We start from the raw sequence: 20,642 nt of genomic DNA on the forward strand, positions 1-20,642 counted from the left end.
TCTTGGAACATTTCCAGGGTAGGTGGGACTCAATCTGGAACTTCTGTCCCAGAGATAGGGACACTACCACTGCACCATAAGAACCCTTTTTTGAAGTTTTTCTTATAAATATTAAATAAAACCCTTAATTAGCTGACTTGATAGAGAAACAAAGTATTTCTCAATTTTCTGGTAGACAGTTAAAATATTTCCTTCAAATTTATCTTGTAATAGCATTAACATTTCTGATTTCTACATCAATTGCAACATGACTGTTTACATAAAAATGGGACAAAGCAATTATTTGAATACTTTGTTATTTATGACCTCATTACTTGCTTTGATTTGTCAACAAACAAGTCTCATTTTTGAATGTTTTTAACATCACCTTGTATTAACATTGGTTTAATTTCATTGCAGAAAAATTCAATAACAATTTGAAGTTTTTGACCTCTGAACAGACGACTAATTGACATTCAAACCCACATGAGAAAGGTAACTGGTAAAAATGTGTTCTCGGCAGCTCAACTTATTTTGTGGGCCAGTGGGAAATGTGCAGATAAAATCAATCCTGTGTGGGGTTGTATTCAATAGATTCAAACATTTCTGCAATGTAGTATTGTAATCAAGTATGTTGCAGTCAAGTCCAAGGGGCTAAATATATTTTTCCCTTCTCACTCCTGAGGTTGGCATTATGCAGTTTTGAGTTTTTAAACAGGTGAGATTTTTTCCAATTCAATATGCACTCGAATAAGCATCAAAAGAATGAAGGACATGATACTTGCATTAATCAGAAATAAGGGACTGAATCTTATGAAAAATTGGTTAAGCATCACTTTTGGTGATCTGTAAAAAATATGATACTTGAGCTAATCGGAAATAAGGGACCGAATCTTACAAGAAATTAGCTAAGTGTCATTTTTGGTGAGTTTCATAGAGGATTTCACTCCACGTGTTCTGGCAAGTTTCTCATGCTATCTTCAAAGACATGCCTTATTAGCAATGTATGCACCATATCCCAAGGCACCTCACTTGTTGTATTCTCTGACACATTGTGGACAGAATAGTGGCCATTGCCAGGCTCTCCACTGGCACAGTGCTGTGTTTAAAGCTCAGTCAAGCACCTGGTCATGCACTCCAAAGACACCCTGCATAGTTTGTATTGTTTGCCCCAAATATGTCTAACGGGCGGTAATTAGCACTCCTCTTTGCCTATGGGGACTTGGAAGTCCTGCTGCACCAATGATATGTGCATTTGCTGCCTGTGGAGTGAATCTGGGATGCTGGAGATTAACATGGGTCCAAAGGAGCAAATGGTAAAGCAGAGTCACCAGATTGCCACTCTGAATTGCAATTTGGGAATTGTTGTCATTTAGTGACTATGTGATTGAAAAATAGGTTACTGATTATTACAGAAGCGAAATGACAAAAGAATGAGGGTGGTCATGTATGCTAGTGTTCACAACTTACCAGAGAGAATCTCATCTTATTGTTCAACCCCACGCCATCCTCTACAATGCAAATTGAATTGATACACAGGCTGAGGAGATGATGCATATTAGTTGTTCCGGCAGATTTCTGTATTTTGAGAATATTCACAATTCGCATCTGTTTTCTCACAGGACTTGTCAATTTTGCAGAACCAGCTACTGCCAAAGAGAGAGAGAATTCTTCTTGATATTACTGGAAGTGCTTGGATTTTACTTCATGTTTCTGGATATCTTTTTACCGTAGGAAAAACCCATCATGGTAATCTCACAGGAAAGGATTTTTGATGGTTCGAACCTAGTTCTTTGTCCTCAATGGGGAAATCCCATTTTCACAAAGAGTTTTGATTATCTAGTGTCACAGTTTCTATGATAACAAGGTGTAGAGCTGGATGAACACAGCAGGCCAAGCAGCATCAGAGGAGCAGGAAGGCTGACGTTTCGGGCCTAGACCCTTCTTCGGACTCATAGTTTCTATGGATGGGATAATATCTGTCCTTCATTTTGCATAATGAGTTATAGTTTTAAGTCTTTGATCAAGAGATTGCTATAGTCCCTAGAAACATTTGAAGTCTCACTATGAGCTATTCATCCCAAATGATGAATATTCAGATAATTACTCATTGGATAGCCTTTTCGGATGTAGAAGTTAATCCCAGGCATTCGACATTATGTTGTGTATTCCTGTGAATTTGTCTACTTTCAGATCAAGTGACTTTGGTGGCCATTTTAGAGTATTCCAGCTCATTTTAAACTACTTCTCAAACCAAAGTCCAAAGGTTTTAAGATAACAAGGTGTAGAGCTGGATGAACACAGTGTATCTCAGATTCTCCAGCATCTGCAATTCCTACTATCTCCAAAGGTTTTAAGTTAGTGAATGAGATTTTAAGAATCAATCATCCATTTTTACACCATCTTATCAACTATTTTAATACATTTCTAAATGCTACTTTATGGTGTTTATTGTTTGATACTTTTAAAAAGATCATTTATTTATAGAAATAAATATAATGCAATATAAGGAATTATTTCCTTAAATGTGCAGGGTTATGGGGGACAGGGGAAATGAAAGTGGGTGAATGACATTCGGGAACTTGCCCATTTGGAGAAACAGAACAGACATGATCGGTTGAATAGCCTCATTCTGCATTGTAATAATTCTATGGAAATTCTGCTATGACGGTTGTGATTTAGTTTTTGTTTACCAATCTAGAAGAATGGACATTACGTGTTTTGACTAGGAATGTCCTGTTGTTTTGGAAGACTATGGTACAAAATAGAGCAAAACAAAATGCACTGAAAAAGCAGATCAATGCGTTTGCAATAAACTGAGTAAATTTCTATTGATGTTAAATGAAGAATGACAGATATTGTTATGGATGATCCAAAGATGCTATATCAAAATGTCATGCTATAAGTAAGCTATCTACAGCAGAAGAACTAAGTTACATCACCAAAAAAAGAAACTGGCAGAATGTTTATTTCCATAATTTTGCACCACGTTTCCATCAAAGTTTCAACTGGGTATGATTACAAGGATTCTAACCATGCTTTGTCAAGTAACTATCCATGCTCTGTGATACTAGACAGTAATCACTGGAACTTACTTAAGTTTAGGAGGGTATTTCAGCTATTTCTAACCTGGAATACAACCAGAGTCCTCAAGTACATACTTGCAAACTTGTCGACTAGGGACTGGCTTTGGAGCCCAGGCTGATTTCCTTCCCTTTTGGAAAGCAGTTGTGTATCATTCAATATTGTGCCATTGAAGTCAATGAGAGTGTGCACATTTTAGACTTGCATTCAACTATAAATAGTTAGACCCTCTGCTGTAGTCAGCTACTCAGCCAGACTATTTATTCAATGTGGGATCTTCCTGAACTGTATACTTCTTGCAACCAGATGAGAAGGGGTGAATTTCTGACCCATTTTCAACCCCTATTGTACATGAAATGATACTCTAGTCCACTAAGCATTTGATGAAGCTTGAATTGGGTAAAGTGAAAAATACAGTCACAACCAGGCATCATAGTGGCTCAGTGGTTAGCACTGCTGCCTCACAGCGCCAGGCACCTGGGTTCAATTCCTCCCTCAGGTGACTGTCTGTGTGGAGTTTGCAAGTTCTCCCTGTGTCTGCGTGGGTTTCCTCCTGCAGTCCAAAGATGTGCAGGTTAGGTGAATGGGATGTGCTAAATTGATCATAACTCCAAGAATGTGTGGGCTACGTGGATTAGCCATGGGAAATGCAGGGATAGGGTAGGGGTGTGGGTCTGGATGGGATACTCTCTGGAGGGTCAGTGTGGACTCAATAGGCTGAATGACCTGCTTCTATACTGCAGGAATTCTATGAAACCTGGTAACCAAATAGCTTGACAATTTGGTAACATAGTTTATTATTCAGAATTGTACTGCCACAGAAACAGATCATGCAGACCAACAGGTCTGTACCACTGTTTATGATTCACAGGAGCATCCACTTGTTTTCCTGCACCTCAGCATATTCTTTCACAAATTTGAAACTATCTAGACTCTCTTTGCATTTATCTCTGCTATTGATTTTAACCATTATCTGAGTTACACAGTTCCACATTCTTATCACTTTTAGTGACGTGGTTTCTCTTCAATTTTTGACTCAATTTATTGTTGAGCATTTTGTATTCATGGATTCTCATTTTAGATTCAACCTTAAGTAGAAACTGTTGATGAAGTCAATCTGATTCAACAGCTGCACACTTTTAAAGATCCTTATCAAGCCATCCCTTAGTTATCTTTCAAGAACAAAGACCCCCAGTTTGTTGTGTCTTTCCCAGTAGTTATAATCTCACAGTTCTGGTTTCATCTTTGTAAAACAGACTGCATGTGTGAAGTGTTCACATGACATTTGATAAGTTTGTTAATTGCAAGGTCTCTACTTCCAAAATGATTAGTTCAATTACAATTGTATCTTAAAAACTGCAGTTCTTGGATTGATATTTACAGCAAATTATATTTCTGATGAAAAATCAGATTTGTAAGAACATATGCTGAAGATTTGGTCAAATCCTCCATAACAGATACCCAGCTGCTGCCGAAAAGCTTTGAGCGAATGGTTCCGAAGGGATGAGACTTCATCCATGAAGGTAAATCAAAGAAATTAGAACAGTTCTCCTTGGAGAAGAGAACATTGAGAAGAGGTTTGGCAGAGACGTTCAAAACCATGATGGAACTGGACACAGTAGGTAGGAAGAAACTGTTCCCATTGGTTGAAGGATCGAGAAACAGAAAGCACAGATTTAAGATAAAAGCAACATACTGTAGATGCTGTAAATCTGAAATGAAAACGGCAAGTTCTTTTTCTCTCTCCACTGCCAGATCTGCTGAGTTTCTCCAACACTTCCTGTTTTGTTACAGACATGATAGCTGGCGGAAGAAGCAATGGCAACATGAGGAATAACTGTTTCATACCAGCCAGTGGTTAGAGTGCACTTTCTGCGAGGGAGGTAGAGTCAGGCTCAACTGAAGCCGTCAAGAATTGATTTCATGGCTACAGAGAGAGGGGAAGGGGATAAAATGGCACAAGGGACTTGCTCCTTCAAACAGCCACGTCAGATTGGACATGATGCGTCAAATGGCCTTTGTCCAGTCTGTGACCATTCTCTGAGTCTATAATTCTAAAATCAGAGAACAGCGGCCTCTTGCAACACTTCAGCACTTAAGAAGCTTCACTGTTTCTTTCGTCTAACCGTGCAGTAAACACAGCCTGTCAAACAATAAAGCAAAAATCTTAGCCAAACTAATCCTAGCCTAACTAAGATAAAAGCAGAGCTCTCTTCCCTATTCTACTCCCTCCTCCCCAAAACTCCAAAAACTAGAAATTATTGATTTTCTTGGAAAGAAAAGCGTTTGTCTCCATCCAGGGGGATTTAGAGATTATCACTGTATCTGAAATTAAACACAAACCAACTGTTAACGTTCAAACGAATTTCAAACCGGCAGTAATTTGCTCCTTCACCCCTCTGTGATTTGTCTGGGGAAATGTGTAAGTTCCAAAATTTGGGAGGTAAACAACTCACGCCATAGAATCGGTGTCTAAGCATATTTCTGCGGGCTATAAAGCGATTAAATACCTTTATTGTAATGCTAATTATTCAGAGGTGGTGTTAACATCTGGAAAATAAAGGTGGACTTTCATCTGTACGAGTTCCCACCTTGAACTACATTAGGTTTTCTTTAATCTCCAAACTCAGCTATCGAATCCCCCTGTCGGTTTTTCACCCCCGACTTGCATATAATCAGGAGGGCGGATTATTATAAGGAGGCATTTTTAAAACCTACCTCCTGTTAGCTGCTCTCAAAACCGTGGTAGGAGAAAACTACAGTTCCGCCCAGAAAGGGTGAGCAGTGTCTGGACGGTTGAAACTGGTATCGTACCCACATTTGAGAGTGAATTGGCGGAGCCAGAAAGCAAACCGAAGGGCTATCTCTTTCTTTCACAAGGCGGAAGGAGTTCAGAGCTTCATCCCTCGCTGGATGTTCCCGGCGCTTCCATACGAAACGGTTTCTAGACACAGAAACTGCTGGGGCATTTACAAACTGTTCCATTTTCCATCTTCTGCCAGCGGATTCCCTATCAGTGTAAAACCGGCGGCACTCTTCCCAAGCCTGCTTGTGTATTTCACAGGAACCTCAGGATCTGGTGCAGCCCAACTTCCGAACGCACTTAGTAATCTCGGGAGCAACTTGCAACAAGTCAATTTACCCGAAATGTTAGCTCGGTGAGAGTGAGGGGGTCGGGGGAGGCAATTGTTGAGGATGGCGGAATTCCCAGACACTTATTCTGGCAAAATGTTCCCCTCCACCGTCCCCGGTTCGAAGTCTGAAACATGGTCAGCACCAGCTCCTTCGGAATTCGCTTAAATAACGCAGGAAAAACAATTCGGAAAGCCAAAACCTGAAACAAGAAATACTAATAAAACAGACCGTGCCGCGGAGAATGTTTGGGGGTGATTTCAGCAGAGCCTGGGAACTGGGTATACATACAAGGATCAGCAGATGGGGACTAGTGACTGACTCTGTGCTAAAACAAAAATACCTTCTTTTCCCCGGGGAAACAAATCTTACATGGGGATAAGATATCACCCCCGCCCCACCCCATCCCAACAGCAAAACAATGTCAAATTGTCCGCAAACAATGCACTTTCTACATTCCTCGTCTATTGTAGCTGCCCCATCCAACTCGGTTATAGCGTGTAACCAACATGAATTCCAGTCAATGTATTGCTTAAAAGCGCAGAATCTGAGCCATTTGGCCGATTATTTTGGTCCAGTCCCTCCGCTCAGTGCGTCACCTTCCGAGAAAGGTACTCGAGGGGCAACCGAACTATAAAAGGTCCTGCTCCATTCGGCAGCAACCAGTACACTCCCGGCCACTGGGATCAGGCTGAGCACTCGGACTGGTCCCGGACTGTAGCCCACACAATCTCTCTCACACACACACTGAAAATGAGCCTTGTCTTAAACACCAGTTTGGAGAGGCACGATGGTCTGAATGGGTTGCCAGTTGACCATCTGGCTGGATTTGGGATTAGGAATGTCACCCAGGAGCAGCCAGGAGCCGGGGACAGCGATCTAGATGTGAACACTGACATCTATTCCAAGGTGGTCGTCACTCTGCTGTACCTCGGCCTCTTCTTCCTTGGCTCACTGGGAAACTCGATCACTCTGCACACCCTGGTCAGGAAGAAGACTTTGCAGAACTTACAGAGCACCGTGCATTACCACCTGGCCAGCCTGGCTTTCTCGGACCTCCTCACCCTGTTCCTGTGCATGCCCATCGAACTCTACAACTTCATCTGGGTGCATCACCCCTGGGCGTTCGGAGATGCCGTCTGCCGGGGTTACTATTTCCTCCGGGACGCCTGTACCTACGCCACAGCGTTCAACATCGCCAGCCTGAGCATCGAGCGCTACTTGGCTATCTGTCACCCTTTCAAAGCCAAGACCTTGATGTCCACCAGTCGCACCAAGAAGCTCATCTCCATGATCTGGCTCCTGTCATTCCTGCTGGCCACCCCGATGACATTCACCATGGGTGAAAAATACGCGACCACCGTCCCTGATCCAAATGATTTGATCTGCACCACTATTGTGGACGAATCGACTGTCAAAACAGTCATCCAGGTGAGCAGCTGGCTGTATACACGCCTGCACTGGCCGTGAATATATCTCAGAGCAAACTAATTTAACTCATGCTCAAGATTGTCGCTAGGATGTTTCCCCTTTCTGTAATCTGGCACCGGCCTGTTGATTTGGCGTTGGTTTTCGAATTGTCTGTCTTTGATGTCTAGTGATTTCCTTAAAGACGGGTCTACCGAAAGCAGGAGTTATTTCCAGCTTTCCAAGTAGGACTGGGATCTCCCAACCGCAAGCAGTCCTGATGAAAGGTCACTCGACCTGAAACGTTAACTCACTCTCTGTACAAATGCTGCTTGACCGACTGAGTTTTACCAGAAGTTTTTTTTTAAAAATCAAAAGACCAGTATCTGCAGTATTTTGCTTCTGTATTCTCAATTTAGTATTGAAAAGTTGAATTGTATGTACTTTGAAATAGGTAATTTCAAAGAGAAAGGAATAGATTTTGGCGTTTAGCCATGATTTACCTTCATCCCTGACTGTGTTCTCTTTAAAATGAATCAGAATTTGCCTCCAAAGCTCAGTAACAGGAATAAGTCAGATCATCTTCTTAATAAAGTAATTATGTGCCTGTGAAAAGTATGCATCAGAATACAAGTCCTTTTATTTCTACAAAAGAATCTGTCACAAAGTGTATTCATAAATTATGCTATTTTGTAACGATTACTTCAAGATTTCTTTCGTCTATTCAAATCGAATGTTTAACTAACAGAACTTGCAGAATCAATCTCTCTTTAGGAATATAATCTGCACAGCTAATTATGAAGATTGGTGAGAAGCATGAGTATGAAAGGTTGCATGAATAACTGAACAGTATGCTCTATTATGCCTTTCTAGCATGTTGGTCTTTGATGTTTGTTGTTTCAATATGAAGTGGAATGAAGAGCAGGCAGATTCTATAAAGGGCAGTAACTTGATTAGGTTACTGCCCGTTTGAGGATGTAAAACAAAAACTACCACGAAGTGCAGTATGCCGGCAATAATATGAAATGGAAAAGTTAACAGCTTTGACAATATGGTTGAAAGTAGTTAGATAATTTTCATTGTCAAGGATTGCAATATCTGATGCAGAGAGATACATGAGCACTTTTGCAGTACACAGTTGCATTTTTTTTTCCTTTATTCATTCACAGGATGAGGGAGTCACTGGCTAGGCAACATTTATTGCTTATCCATAATTGCCCAGAAGGCAGTTAAGAATCAACCACGTTGCTGCGGGTCACGTGTAGTCCAGACCGGATCAGGATGGCAGTTTCCTTCCCCTAAAGGACATTAGTGAAACAGATGGGGTTTTCCGAAAATCAACAATGGATTCACGGTGATCATTAGATTCTTAATTCCAGACATTTATTGAATTCAAATTCCACCATCTGCCATGGTAGGATTTGAACCCAGGTCCCCAGAACGTTATCAGGTCGCTGGATTAACAGTCTAGTTACTGTTATATACTGTTAAAATACCACGAGGCCATCTCCTTCCCTGTGAACATCAAAATCTTATATTTAATTTTGTGTAGGACTTTGATTCTCTGGAATAAAGAAGGCAATTGCAATAGATGCTATACTTTCATTTAATGGATGCCAACCAAAATATAGTAGTTCCATTTAATGGGCATTTTTTAACATCTTTCTATCCAGCTGGGCGGCAGGGTGGCTCAGTGGATAGCACTGCTCTGCACAGCGCCAGGGACCTGGCTTCAATTCCATCCTCGGTTGACTGTGTGGAGTTTGCACATTCTCCCCATGTCTGCATGGGTTTCCTCTGGGTGCTCCAGTTTCCTCCCACAGTCCAAAGATGTGCAGACTAGGTGGATTGGCCATGCTAAATTGCCCATAGTGTTCAGGGATGTGTAGATTAAACGTGTTAGCCATGGGAAATGCAGAGGTCCAGGGAAAGGGTAGGGGAATGGGTCTGGGTGCGATGCTCTTCAGAGGGATAGTGTGGACTTGTTGGGCTGAAGGGTCTGTTTCCACACTGTATGGATTCTATGATGATGATATGAGTTGCTTGTACAGTGCACCTGAGTCAATGGCAAAGTAGATCATTTAGTAACTCCTCCTGTAATATTGCCAGCTCACTGCTTGTAGGGGATTGCATTTGGCTGGAGGGTGAGCAGGTCCTTGACATTCAACGCATGTATAGGTTGGCCATGGCATTTTGAGAAAACACATGATGTCACAATGGAGATAACTGAGATGTTTTGTTCATGATGTGTTGATGTACTTACCAAAATGTAGAAGGGATAAAAATGCTATGTCCATTGTTTGGGTGCTCTCAAGTTCTTTAAAGTGCCAAAATGACATTGGTAATGTGTGTGTACACTTCTGACACAAAGATTCCAGATGTCACTTTAATAAAGGAGGTAACACGTACACAGCCGACATCTACCAGAAAAATGCACAGAAGATAAATCATGACATTAGTCAGGGCACAATGCTGATTTGGCACCAGTGCTGCCATTTTCCAGACTGTGCTTTTAAAGTCCCATTCTGATGCATTCATTCAGCATTGTGAAACCTCCACCACACTAGCATTACCTAAACTGATCAGGGTTAGCTAAAGAGATTAACAAGCACTGACAGACATGCCAGTTGCTGGATTTTGGCTGTTGCTGCAATTCTGTGTACTTTGGACATATTTTGATACTTGTTAAAAGTTTAGGACGAGGTCTGGCTGGTGCTGAAGAACTCTTTTGAGGATATAGATATTGGTGTTTAAATACTTGTACACTAATCAGTTGCTTCAAAATATGGATGGTCTAGTAAGCTTTTCTCTTAAAGTTGTTCTTAGTTTCTAAAATACAAAGTTGGACATCAAATATCTTGTTAATGTAATCACAAAAATGCTGACACAGTTCTTGAGGGCAATATTATGAGAAACTATTGTATGTTATTGAAAAGAATTTGTTTATCCAAAGCCTTCCACAGTGTCACAGAGATCTGACATTTCAGCTAATGGAAGACCAAAGTCTGTGCATGTAATTGTGCATTACAAAGGCTTTTTGTCAACTAGTGTCTCGAACGAAGGTTTGGCCCAAGCCTTTCAACCTTGTGTAACAATGATTCCAATAACCTGTTCTCAACCAGTCTCCCGGACAACATCACCTTCTGTATAAAGAGAAACTACCTGATTTTAGCTGTACAGTTGGCCTTAGTGGTCTGCATTTTCTTTTCTCGTTGCTTCATTGATTCTAAAGGTATTGGTCTGCAGGTTTCTTGTCCTGTACATGAGGTACATATTAAATAGTTATCGTATCTCTTGAGTGTTTCCTGAAGCAAGAAAACTTCATTTTGTCTTGTTCCTTATAACTCATCTCTGTGCCACAGGGGATCAATCTTATTGCTCTTCTGCATACTACCTTTAAAGTCTATGCTCTTCTGATGCCATGGTAACCAGAACAGGACAAAACACATCAGGTATAGCTTCATACAGCCTCAGCATGACATTTAGGGACATTTAAACTTAGCAACTTGTACTTGACTAGACACTGTATATAAAAACTGTTTAAATGTTTTAATTCCTGAAGAATAAATAACTTTGCCATTATGAATTCCTTGAAACTTCCTCTCAGAGCAAGTATTTTGATAAAAAGAAAACAATTTGTTGATGTGACTTGCTTGATTGTATGGTGGTACTCGACCTAACGGCAAAAGTGGAGTAGCCTTGATAGTAAAAGATATGATTAGAACCTTGGTGTGAAAGGGGTTAACCTCAGAAGATCACAAAGTAGAATAGTATGAGATTAATTGGAAATAGCAAAAGCCAAAAAAAAAACCATTAGTAGGAATAATTTATGGCCCCCTTACAGAACTTATAATTCTGGGCTGAGTTTTAGTTTGGTGTATTAGTTGCTGCTAAGAAATGTTTGATCTCTATTGATTTTATTTTGTTAGTTACATTAAAAGTTTTAATGTGAAATCTTGTCATTTGGTTATTTTGATCTGTCATTGACAAATTCTTCCCATTTAAAAAATGTTGATCTCCACAGGGAATGTAACAGCTTTAATAACATTTAAGGTGGGTGTATTACAAGACTGTAATTCCAGAGGAAAGCTCATCTGATGTCAGAAACAATGATAGTACCACTTGCATCCAATCTACTTTATATAACACTCAGGTTCCTTTTGAATATAATCATTCTTTGTAGCAAAGTGTTTTATACTCATCTGTGGTTACTATGCTATACTGCATGTTGTAGCATCATTTCTGCAGAGTAAGCTCTTGTTTTTCAATATCATTGCAGGCAGACATTTGAAACTAAGATATCAAAAACAGCATGTATGCTGTAAATCTGAAATAGAACGCCAAAGCAGCCATGCAAAAACATTGCAAAGAATCATTTCCGTGTTTTATGCTGACTCTGGCTATGGTCTGATGAAGATGTGAGCTCTGTTGGAAAGCTCAGTGTGATGTGAGAAGTTAATTAACTGAATTTGATATACTTGTTCCATCCACCTGGACCTGCTGACCAATGCCCACCCAAGCAATTAACTTCGTACGAAATGACACTTCAGGGAAGTATTTTCTTTTCTCAATACAATTAATATGGGTTAATATCTAGAGCCAATTCTTCTGCAATTGCCTCAGTTAGTGGTAACAAAAAATTCTGAATTTCAGCTTCTGTTGGTGAGCTGCTTGACTGCCTTTTGTCACAATGTAGCTGGTGCTAATTTATCTCCAGTTTTGTACTTCACATTTACTGTTATCCCATAATGGATTAAAACTGAAACATTTTACTTAGCTGCCAAGTATATGGAGGAGTTTCATATCATTCAAAGGGAAAGATTTGAAATCCGATTCCTGTTGGTGAGCTTTGGTGGAATTTTGTAATGCTGACAATGCTCAAAGGAGTTTAGGATAGCTTTAAAATAACATGTAAGAAAAGAATCATGAGTAATACGTGAAGTTAATGTTCTTAAGGCCATTTTAAATAGTTGTTTTTCACATTTTTTACTATTATCTCCAGATCATTAACCTGCAATGTTAGGATGCCACATATAAGACGTTGTACTGGAAGTTGGCATGAAAGAGAAATTGAGGCCTGGGGCAGATCAACCCATGATCTCACAGTGTGGCAGGGCAGGCATGAGAAGCTGAATGGCCTATTCCTGCTCATATCTTTTCTGTTTATGTTCCAAGTGGCCTAAACCTTGTACTGAGATCGTGTCCCTTTGGTCCTAAACCCCCACCCCCACCATCCCTGTCCATCCTTCCTGCATTTATATATGGATACCTGTAAGAATCCTGTATTTTTCAATGAGTGCCTCTTATTCTTCAAACTTATGGACAGTATAAGTGCAGCCTTTTCAACATTGCCTCATAAGGTAATCCTGTCCTCCCAGGAACCAACCTGGTGAATCTCCCTTAAAATCCCTCTACAACAACTGTATCCTTCTTTAGGTAATGTTATGATCCCAGTTGATGGTAAGACTGAACAGGTCAGATTCCAGAGTGAAACCTAATGATAGAGCAAAAGTTTTACTTTTGCTATTTAGTTATAATGGTGATCTTATTGACGAGAGGCTTCCAATGTACCTTTAACAAAATAAAATAGATTTATTATGCAAAAGGAAAAGAACAGTATATATATTTGTATGACAATTCTGAAAGACCTTATCATAACCAGTTAAGGGAAATATTCAACTCTTTCTCCCAGCAATATACTTTTCAGACACTCAACCCCAATACAGTATCACTCCTAATTTTCACTTTAAACTTTCTTATTCAACTGATGAGATCACAAGTATTTCCTTTCAGACCACATTCCTTTCTGCACATTCACGACAGGTAAAAAATAGCTCATTGAAAAACTAATATTAGTTAAAAACTAATAAGCAGTTTCTCACAAGAGCTTTGCTAATAATTTGGGTTAAGTCACATGCTTCATGAAAATGCTGTTTTGATCCAAAATTAAAACAAAAACAATGCATTTCTAACTCTTTTAAAAAAAGTCACCTTCACAGAACTGAAATTCAAAAGCCATTTTTAACTCTACTTTAGAATTCAAGTAGCCAAATAATAGTAGTATATTACGAATGTACATCATTCTAAAAGATCAGACTGTATACAATGTTTGAGTTGTGCTTACACCAAGATTCTGCACCATTATAGCAAAGCAGATTTACTACTGTGCTCAACACCCCTACAACAAAGACCAATATATCATTTCCATTCCATTTGCTTGCTGCACCTGCATGTTGGCTTTTAGTAACTTGCGAATAAAGACACCTCAATTCCCATTAAATGACAACACTTCCCAATCTCTCATCATTTAAGATACATTCTATATTTCTGCTTTTCCTACCAAAATAAATAACTTCACATTTTACTTGAGTAAACCATACAGAATCCTAGGCTTGCTTTTTTAATAATGCCATAGAGTGAAAGATGTTGCACTTGTATTAAAAAAAAAACTAGCTAGACCTCAATTGGAGTACTGCGTACTGTTTCAGATGTGACACTTTAGGAAAGATGTGAACACGTAGGAGACAGTGCAGAAGAGGTTTCTAATAGTTATCTAGGTAGTTTGATTAAGTTGGGACTGTTTTCCTCAGAGACAAGGAGGCTAAGAGGAGATTTGAAGTTTTCAGAATGGTGAGAAATCTAAATAAAGTAGACAGGGAGAAACTGTTCCCAATCACAAAAGGATTGAGATCACAAAGGAACTTAAAGTGATTTGCAAAAAAAGTAAATATGGTGAGAGAAGAAACTTTTTCATGCAGCGAGTCATTCACTTCTGGAATGTACTGCCTGGAAGTGTGGTGGAGCCATATTTAAGAGGTTAATAGTTGATTATTTAAGTAGAAATAATGGGTAGACTTGTCAGGAAAGGGTAGAAGGATGGCACTGATCATGACGTTCATTCAGCAGGCCAGTATATACACAATGGACTGTATTGCCTTCTTTTACACCATAACAATTCTGAAGTTCCGTGATTCCACATTATATTCCATGTCCCATGTTCTTGCCCACTCATGTAGCCTTTTTAATTGTCCTTTGAAAGCTCTTTACATTTTCCTCACAAGCCACATTCCTAGCTAGTTTTGTAACATCAGCAAACTTGGAAATATTACATTTAGTAGTCCCCTCATCAAAGTCATTGATACAGGTTTTGAATAGCTGTGTCCAAGTCCTGGTCCTTGCAATAATTTCAGCCTGCTAAACTGAAATTGATAAATTTGTTCCTAGCCTCTGTTTTCTGTTAATCAATTCTCAGTCCATTCCAGTATGTTGCCCCCAATCCTATGTGTAGTGATTATAACAAGGCGAACCAGGTAGACCTCATAAAATATGAGTTCCCTGATTGGGGCTGTTAATCTGGCTGACAGATACTTACAGGAGTGTCAGACATTCTGTTCACTCTGAGAGCTAGCTCTGAGTGAGTTGAATCAGTGTCAAGGTCTTTCCAAGTGTAAATAAAGGGTCATTTGTGATGGGATACCGGCGTCTGTGAAATTATTTCACCATGTGCTGTAATTTTGTGTGGAATCTTATTGAAACCTTTCTTAAAATCAAAGTAATTCATACTCACCAGTTCCTGATTACCTATTCTGCCAATTACATCCTCAAAAAACTCCACCAGTTTTGTTAAATGTTATTTCTCTTTCAAGAAAAATATATTGATGCTGCTCAAACGTGGTGTCATTTTCCCCTCGTTACAATTTCCCTGCACCTGGTGTCAGGCTAACAAGTCAATATCTTTGTCCCCTTTCATATGCCACTTTCTTGCCTTTTTCCAAGTCTTACTTATCTGAGGTCAGTTTGCTGTTTATCTTTAAAATGCATCAAGGCTATGCAAGATGCAGTATGTAGCCTCAAAATGAGAGACTGAATGTGTTGTCAGACAGTGAGTCATCAAACCTTTCCAAGCTTGAAAACATTTCTTGAGGAGCCCAGCTGTGTATACTTGATTATCATTCTGGTGGTCTTTGTCTCCTAGTAGTCATTGTTAGCAGATTTGCTGCAATTACAGCCACAACATAAAATTGCTTAGTATTAGACATCACTGTGTGATTCTGACCTAGATGGTTTTTAACAGCAAGCTGTAATATACATTAACTAAGAGTAAATGGGACAGCTTTGAGTTGGCAGACTGAACTAAGCGGATAGCAAATGATCAGGTCTTGATGTTATTGTTACAGTATTTATAGATCTTTCCTTATCAAACCTGTTCAGAGATGTTATTACACACCTCTGGAGCAGGTGCACATGAACCCGGACCTCCTGTCCCGGAAATAGGGCTTATATTATCAAAGTTAAAAGATACAAAGCTGAAGGGAATTAATTGATTGACATTTTGGACACAAATAAAATAGATATTCCCCCATCCTCAATCCCACAAAATGACATTTTCATTCAAATTCAAACTTCCTTTGGAATTCGGCTTTGTTCCAGTATTCCTTTCAGGCTGGTGCTTCAGCTCATTGGCTAATTGTGTTAATTTGATTTTATCAGGATTTTTTCTTTGAAAGAGTATGAAGAGAGTGAGATGGTGCTTGTGGCACTGTTGTAGTGTGCCTACGTCTGGGTTCAAATTCCTACCGCCCTAGATATTATCAGAACACAGGAGTAGGTCTTTCAATATGTTTTTTTAACCTCGATAATATGCTGTAGCCACATTGGCAAATGACAGAAACGAAGGTGGAAGGGCACATGGTACAGAGTCTACAGTCTACAAAGAGACATTGGCAGGTTAAGTGAGTGGTCAAAAAAACTTGGCAGATGGTCTATAAGGTAGGAAAATGTGAGATTATGTGCTTTAGCAGGAAGAATAGAGGAGCTGAATATTACTTGAACACAGCATGTGCGTAGAAAGCAGCAGCACAGAGTGGGTATTCATGCTTGATCCAAAAAACCTAGCATGGATATTCAGCTAGCATGGATAACAGGGGAAGCAAATGAAATGGTGACCTTTATTTTAAGGGGAATGGAGTATAAAAATAGGGGCAAAAACAGAAGTGGCTGGAAAAGCTCAGCAGGTCTGGCAGCATCAGTGAAGAGAAATCAGACCCTTCCTCAGAACCCCGGACCTGAAACATTAACTCTGATTTCTCTTCACAGATGCTGTCAGACCTGCTGAGCTTTTCCAGCAACTTCTGTTTTTGTTTCTGATTTACAGCTTCTACAGTTCTTTTGGTTTTTATAAAAATAGAAAGCCTTGCTAAAAGTATACAAGACACATGACAGACTGTAACTGGAATACTGTTAACAGTATTGCTCCCATTATCCATGAAAAGATAGACTGGCATTGGAGGCAGTGCAGTGAAAGTTCCCTCAGTTGATCTCAGGTATGGAGGTATTTTGTTGTGTGAGGAGATTGAGTAGGTTGGCCCTGAACTTGTTGGAATTTAGAAGACTGAGAGGAGACTTTATTAAAACATATAAGATTCTTGAGGTTGTGGGGAGGGGAACGCCTAACAGGACAATTATGGAGAGGATTGTTTCCCTTTTTGGGAGAACGTAGGACCAGAGGACATAATTTCAGAGTCAGGGATTACCCAGTTAAAATAGAGATGAAGAGCCATTTCAATTTACAGAGCATAATGAATCTGTCAAATTCTTTACTGCAGAGGGTTGTCAAGGTCAGGTCGTTAAATATATTCAAGGCTGAAATAGACAACTTTTTATTCAGTAAGGAAATCAAGTGGTACTAGGAAAAGGCAGGAAAATAGAATTGAGGGTCATCAGATCAGCCATGACCTTGTTAAATGGCAGAGCAGACTCAGTTGGTCAAATGATCTATTTCTTCTCTTACACCTTGTGCTCATATTGTCTGAGAAACAGTGTCTAAGAGATGAGAAAGCAGTGCTATAATTTATTGGATTAGTGATCTATTTAGCAAAATTCTTGTCTAACTTGTCATCAGAATGTAAACTTCTATGAAAGCTCACTGCTAAGAATGTGCAGTGGTAGTGAGACTCAAAACAAGTAACAGTTTTCAGTAGATTCAAACATTTAGTGATGGTGCCAGTACTGAGACATTATGAGATCAATGGTGAAATGATCTGACAATATGATGTGAGCAAGACAGTATTTGAAGGAACTCCAAACAGTCTCATTTGAGTCAAAGACATTAACAAAAATTGAACACCATGTTCAGACAAAGGAAGAGTGCTATTGTCTTTGCTTATGAACATTTTAGTCAATGCCTGTTTTGGAGAGGTAAATTTGGCAATGCAATCCAACCATAAGGCACTTCAAATCATTGTCCACAAAATGCTTCTATGTGCTCCAAAACACTTGGAAATAATGTAACTTCATTTGCAGAGATATCATCTGGATGTGATATAGGATGTACAACTGAAACAAATATACATTGTCAATATGCTGTCAAGCATGGCACTCCCAGTAAGAGCATTGAATACGCTAATACAATGTTAAATCTTTGAGATTCAATGAGAAACAATAGCTTAACATGCTCTGGCTGTCATCAACTCAGCAGAGACATTGAATTTGAAAGATAAGCTTCTTGCTCAAGTCAATGAAATTACACAAGAAGGTACAAGTCTCCAATTGCTTAAGGATGTAGTAATGAACGAATGGTCAAGAAGACACCTGTTCCTATCAGATTATTGGGCATACAGTGATTAAGTGATTGCCTAAGATGGCATTTTGTACAGAGGAAATGGAGTAATTACCCTTATAAACATGAGAAAAGAGATGCTAAATCATCAAGGAATTGAGTCTAGGTTGAAGGCGGTAAGATAAATTTTCTACAGGTCAACCGTGAGCGGATATCAGCCAAATCAGCCAGTGATCTGTTTATAATGAATACCAACTTCAAGATCTATGTTTGACATATGTGATCCCAGAGAGACCATGAATGAAGGTTGGAGTAGTCCTCTTTGTTCTTGCAGTAACTGATTCCCTTGTCACTGTTGATGAGTATTTTGGTACTGGGAGGTGAGCCATCTGATATTAATGATTAACAGTAATTTTGTAGAATATCAAAAGACACACTTCCATCAACATGGCAGTCCAGATATTGTTGTTTTTATGACCAGGCCCTGATCAATCTTCCCCAATTTATTACTGTTTCAGATGGGGTACCCTAAACTGTTAAGCTCCCTGGTGAGAAAGGATGAACTGGCTCCCCTTCTTTATTCACCCACCCTCTTGGTTGGTTGCGCTAGGATAATATAAAAAGGATTATGTCCCTTTGGAAATCTTTGTCCAGACTTGCACTATTGTAGTACAGGTGCCAGTAGTGTTGATATTTGTCGGTGAATAGTCAGTTTCATTGCTTCTTAGTTTTTCAGATTGGTTGAGATTCTCTGGTTCTGATTCCTTTTGTCCGTGATTGAATTCCAGCATTCAGGGTGAGAAAGAGTCCAGTGTTGTCCTTTTACCTTTAGTCTGGTTGCTAGCTGATTGACTTCTGCTGCTCAGAGTGAGACATACTTTTACCTCCAACATAAAGGTAATTAGGGGCTAGCTCTTCAATTTTGACCTCTACAGTGTGCTCAAACCGAAGCTTTTGCACATGAGAACATTCACTAGCACACTCCAGTAGAGTTGAAACTGGTTTTTGAACTCCTGCCATTGTATATTCTTCACAGGGAAAAATAAATCCACAGGAGGTTGCTTGTTGCATCAGCCTCTCATTATCTTTGTAGTCAGAAGATCATAGTCCAGTCTGTTTTGACTTGCCTCTTGCCTTTTGCCACCTTTGGAGGGCTGTTGTTTAAAGTTCACTTCGTCTCTGAAGATTTGGCATTCCATGGGTTTTCCAGCCACTTATTTTACAAGTCGTTCTTGGCTGTATCAGCCCCCTTTATTTTGAATAAAAAGCTCATTTTTGGAATTACAGTTTAAAAACATCCACATTCCACTGACCTGAGATTATGACATTGTGATGAATGACAACGGTCCTCAAATCATGAGTGAAGAATTTGTCTTTTCTTGAAACATTGTGAAATTCAACATCATACAGCTTCGCCACACTATCCTCATCAAATGGAAAGGCTGAGGCAGCAGTGAAAATTAACAAAGGATCATAAAGAAATCAATCAAATCCAGCACAGATTTCCACAAGGCAGTCCTTGGGTAGAGAAACGCATCTACTTGAAGGCATGGAAACTAATTTAGTCCAAAAAATAATATCACACTGCACCCAAACAGCTCTTCTAATGGTGAAAGCACTACTGAAGGCACAAGTTCTACCAGGGTATTAGTGATAAATCAAGGTGAAATGACAGGAAACCAAAATTTTCTTTGTTGTATAATGTAGGTGTGCAGGGTAGTTTGATCTTTGTAGGATAATAGGTTGGCACAACATTGTGGGCCAAAGGGCCTGTACTGTGCTGTACTGTTCTATGTTCTATGTTCTATTAAACTGTCGTCATCACCAGAACTGAACATTGGAGAGCCAACCAGAGTGTAAACATTCATTGCTCTCAACTGAAGTCAGCCCAATGGCAAACTGGGCCATGTATTGAGCAGTTACCACTTTGATCATGTCTGTTGAACATGAACTGCTGGATATATCACCATAACTGCAGACACTTATGTACGATTGGCAAAACCATTCGTTCACTGCAGGCAATGAATTAAGAAGCTGTGATCTCCCCAATGGCACAGAGTACAGATGATCAGTTCCAGAGCTCCACCATCACCCAGCAACAGAACTGGATCAGTAACAACGGTTACTATGGCAGCAGCACTTGGCATGGGAGCAAAACTTCCTGAAGAAGGAACATCACTTTAGGAATGAGCAGTTACCAGATGAACAGCAAATGGAAATGCACATTAGAAGATGTTCTATAAACTATGTATGTATGACATATGTGCAGAGACTATCAGTTGAACTGACAAGACTTGTGGTTCTGTTAATAAATGTTAATTTTCTGTGTGACCAAGTATGTTGGCAACATGTGTCACTTCCAGCTACAAATGATAGTGTTTGCGATGATTCAATTTTTTTTCTGTGAAAAGTCCAGGAGAATGGTTGGGAACTTTTGGAGAAATAAAATTGTTCCCTTTTGTATTCTAGCTGTTTTTGTATT

At 39.6% G+C, this 20,642-nt stretch overlaps 1 protein-coding gene across 1 annotated transcript in view; it reads left to right on the forward strand.

Moving 5' to 3' along the window:
- The first annotated feature begins 6,948 nt into the window (after positions 1–6,948).
- The window catches only part of LOC109933776 (neurotensin receptor 1 (high affinity)), a 43,620-nt gene continuing 29,926 nt past the window's right edge, over positions 6,949–20,642 (forward strand). The window contains exon 1 of the mRNA XM_048608551.1: positions 6,949–7,626. Coding sequence (XP_048464508.1) covers positions 6,949–7,626 — 678 coding nt within the window. The remainder of the gene's footprint in view (positions 7,627–20,642) is intronic.

This window comes from Rhincodon typus, chromosome 19 (assembly GCF_021869965.1).
Source record: "Rhincodon typus isolate 14 chromosome 19, sRhiTyp1.1, whole genome shotgun sequence".
NCBI classification, from domain to species: domain Eukaryota; kingdom Metazoa; phylum Chordata; class Chondrichthyes; order Orectolobiformes; family Rhincodontidae; genus Rhincodon; species Rhincodon typus.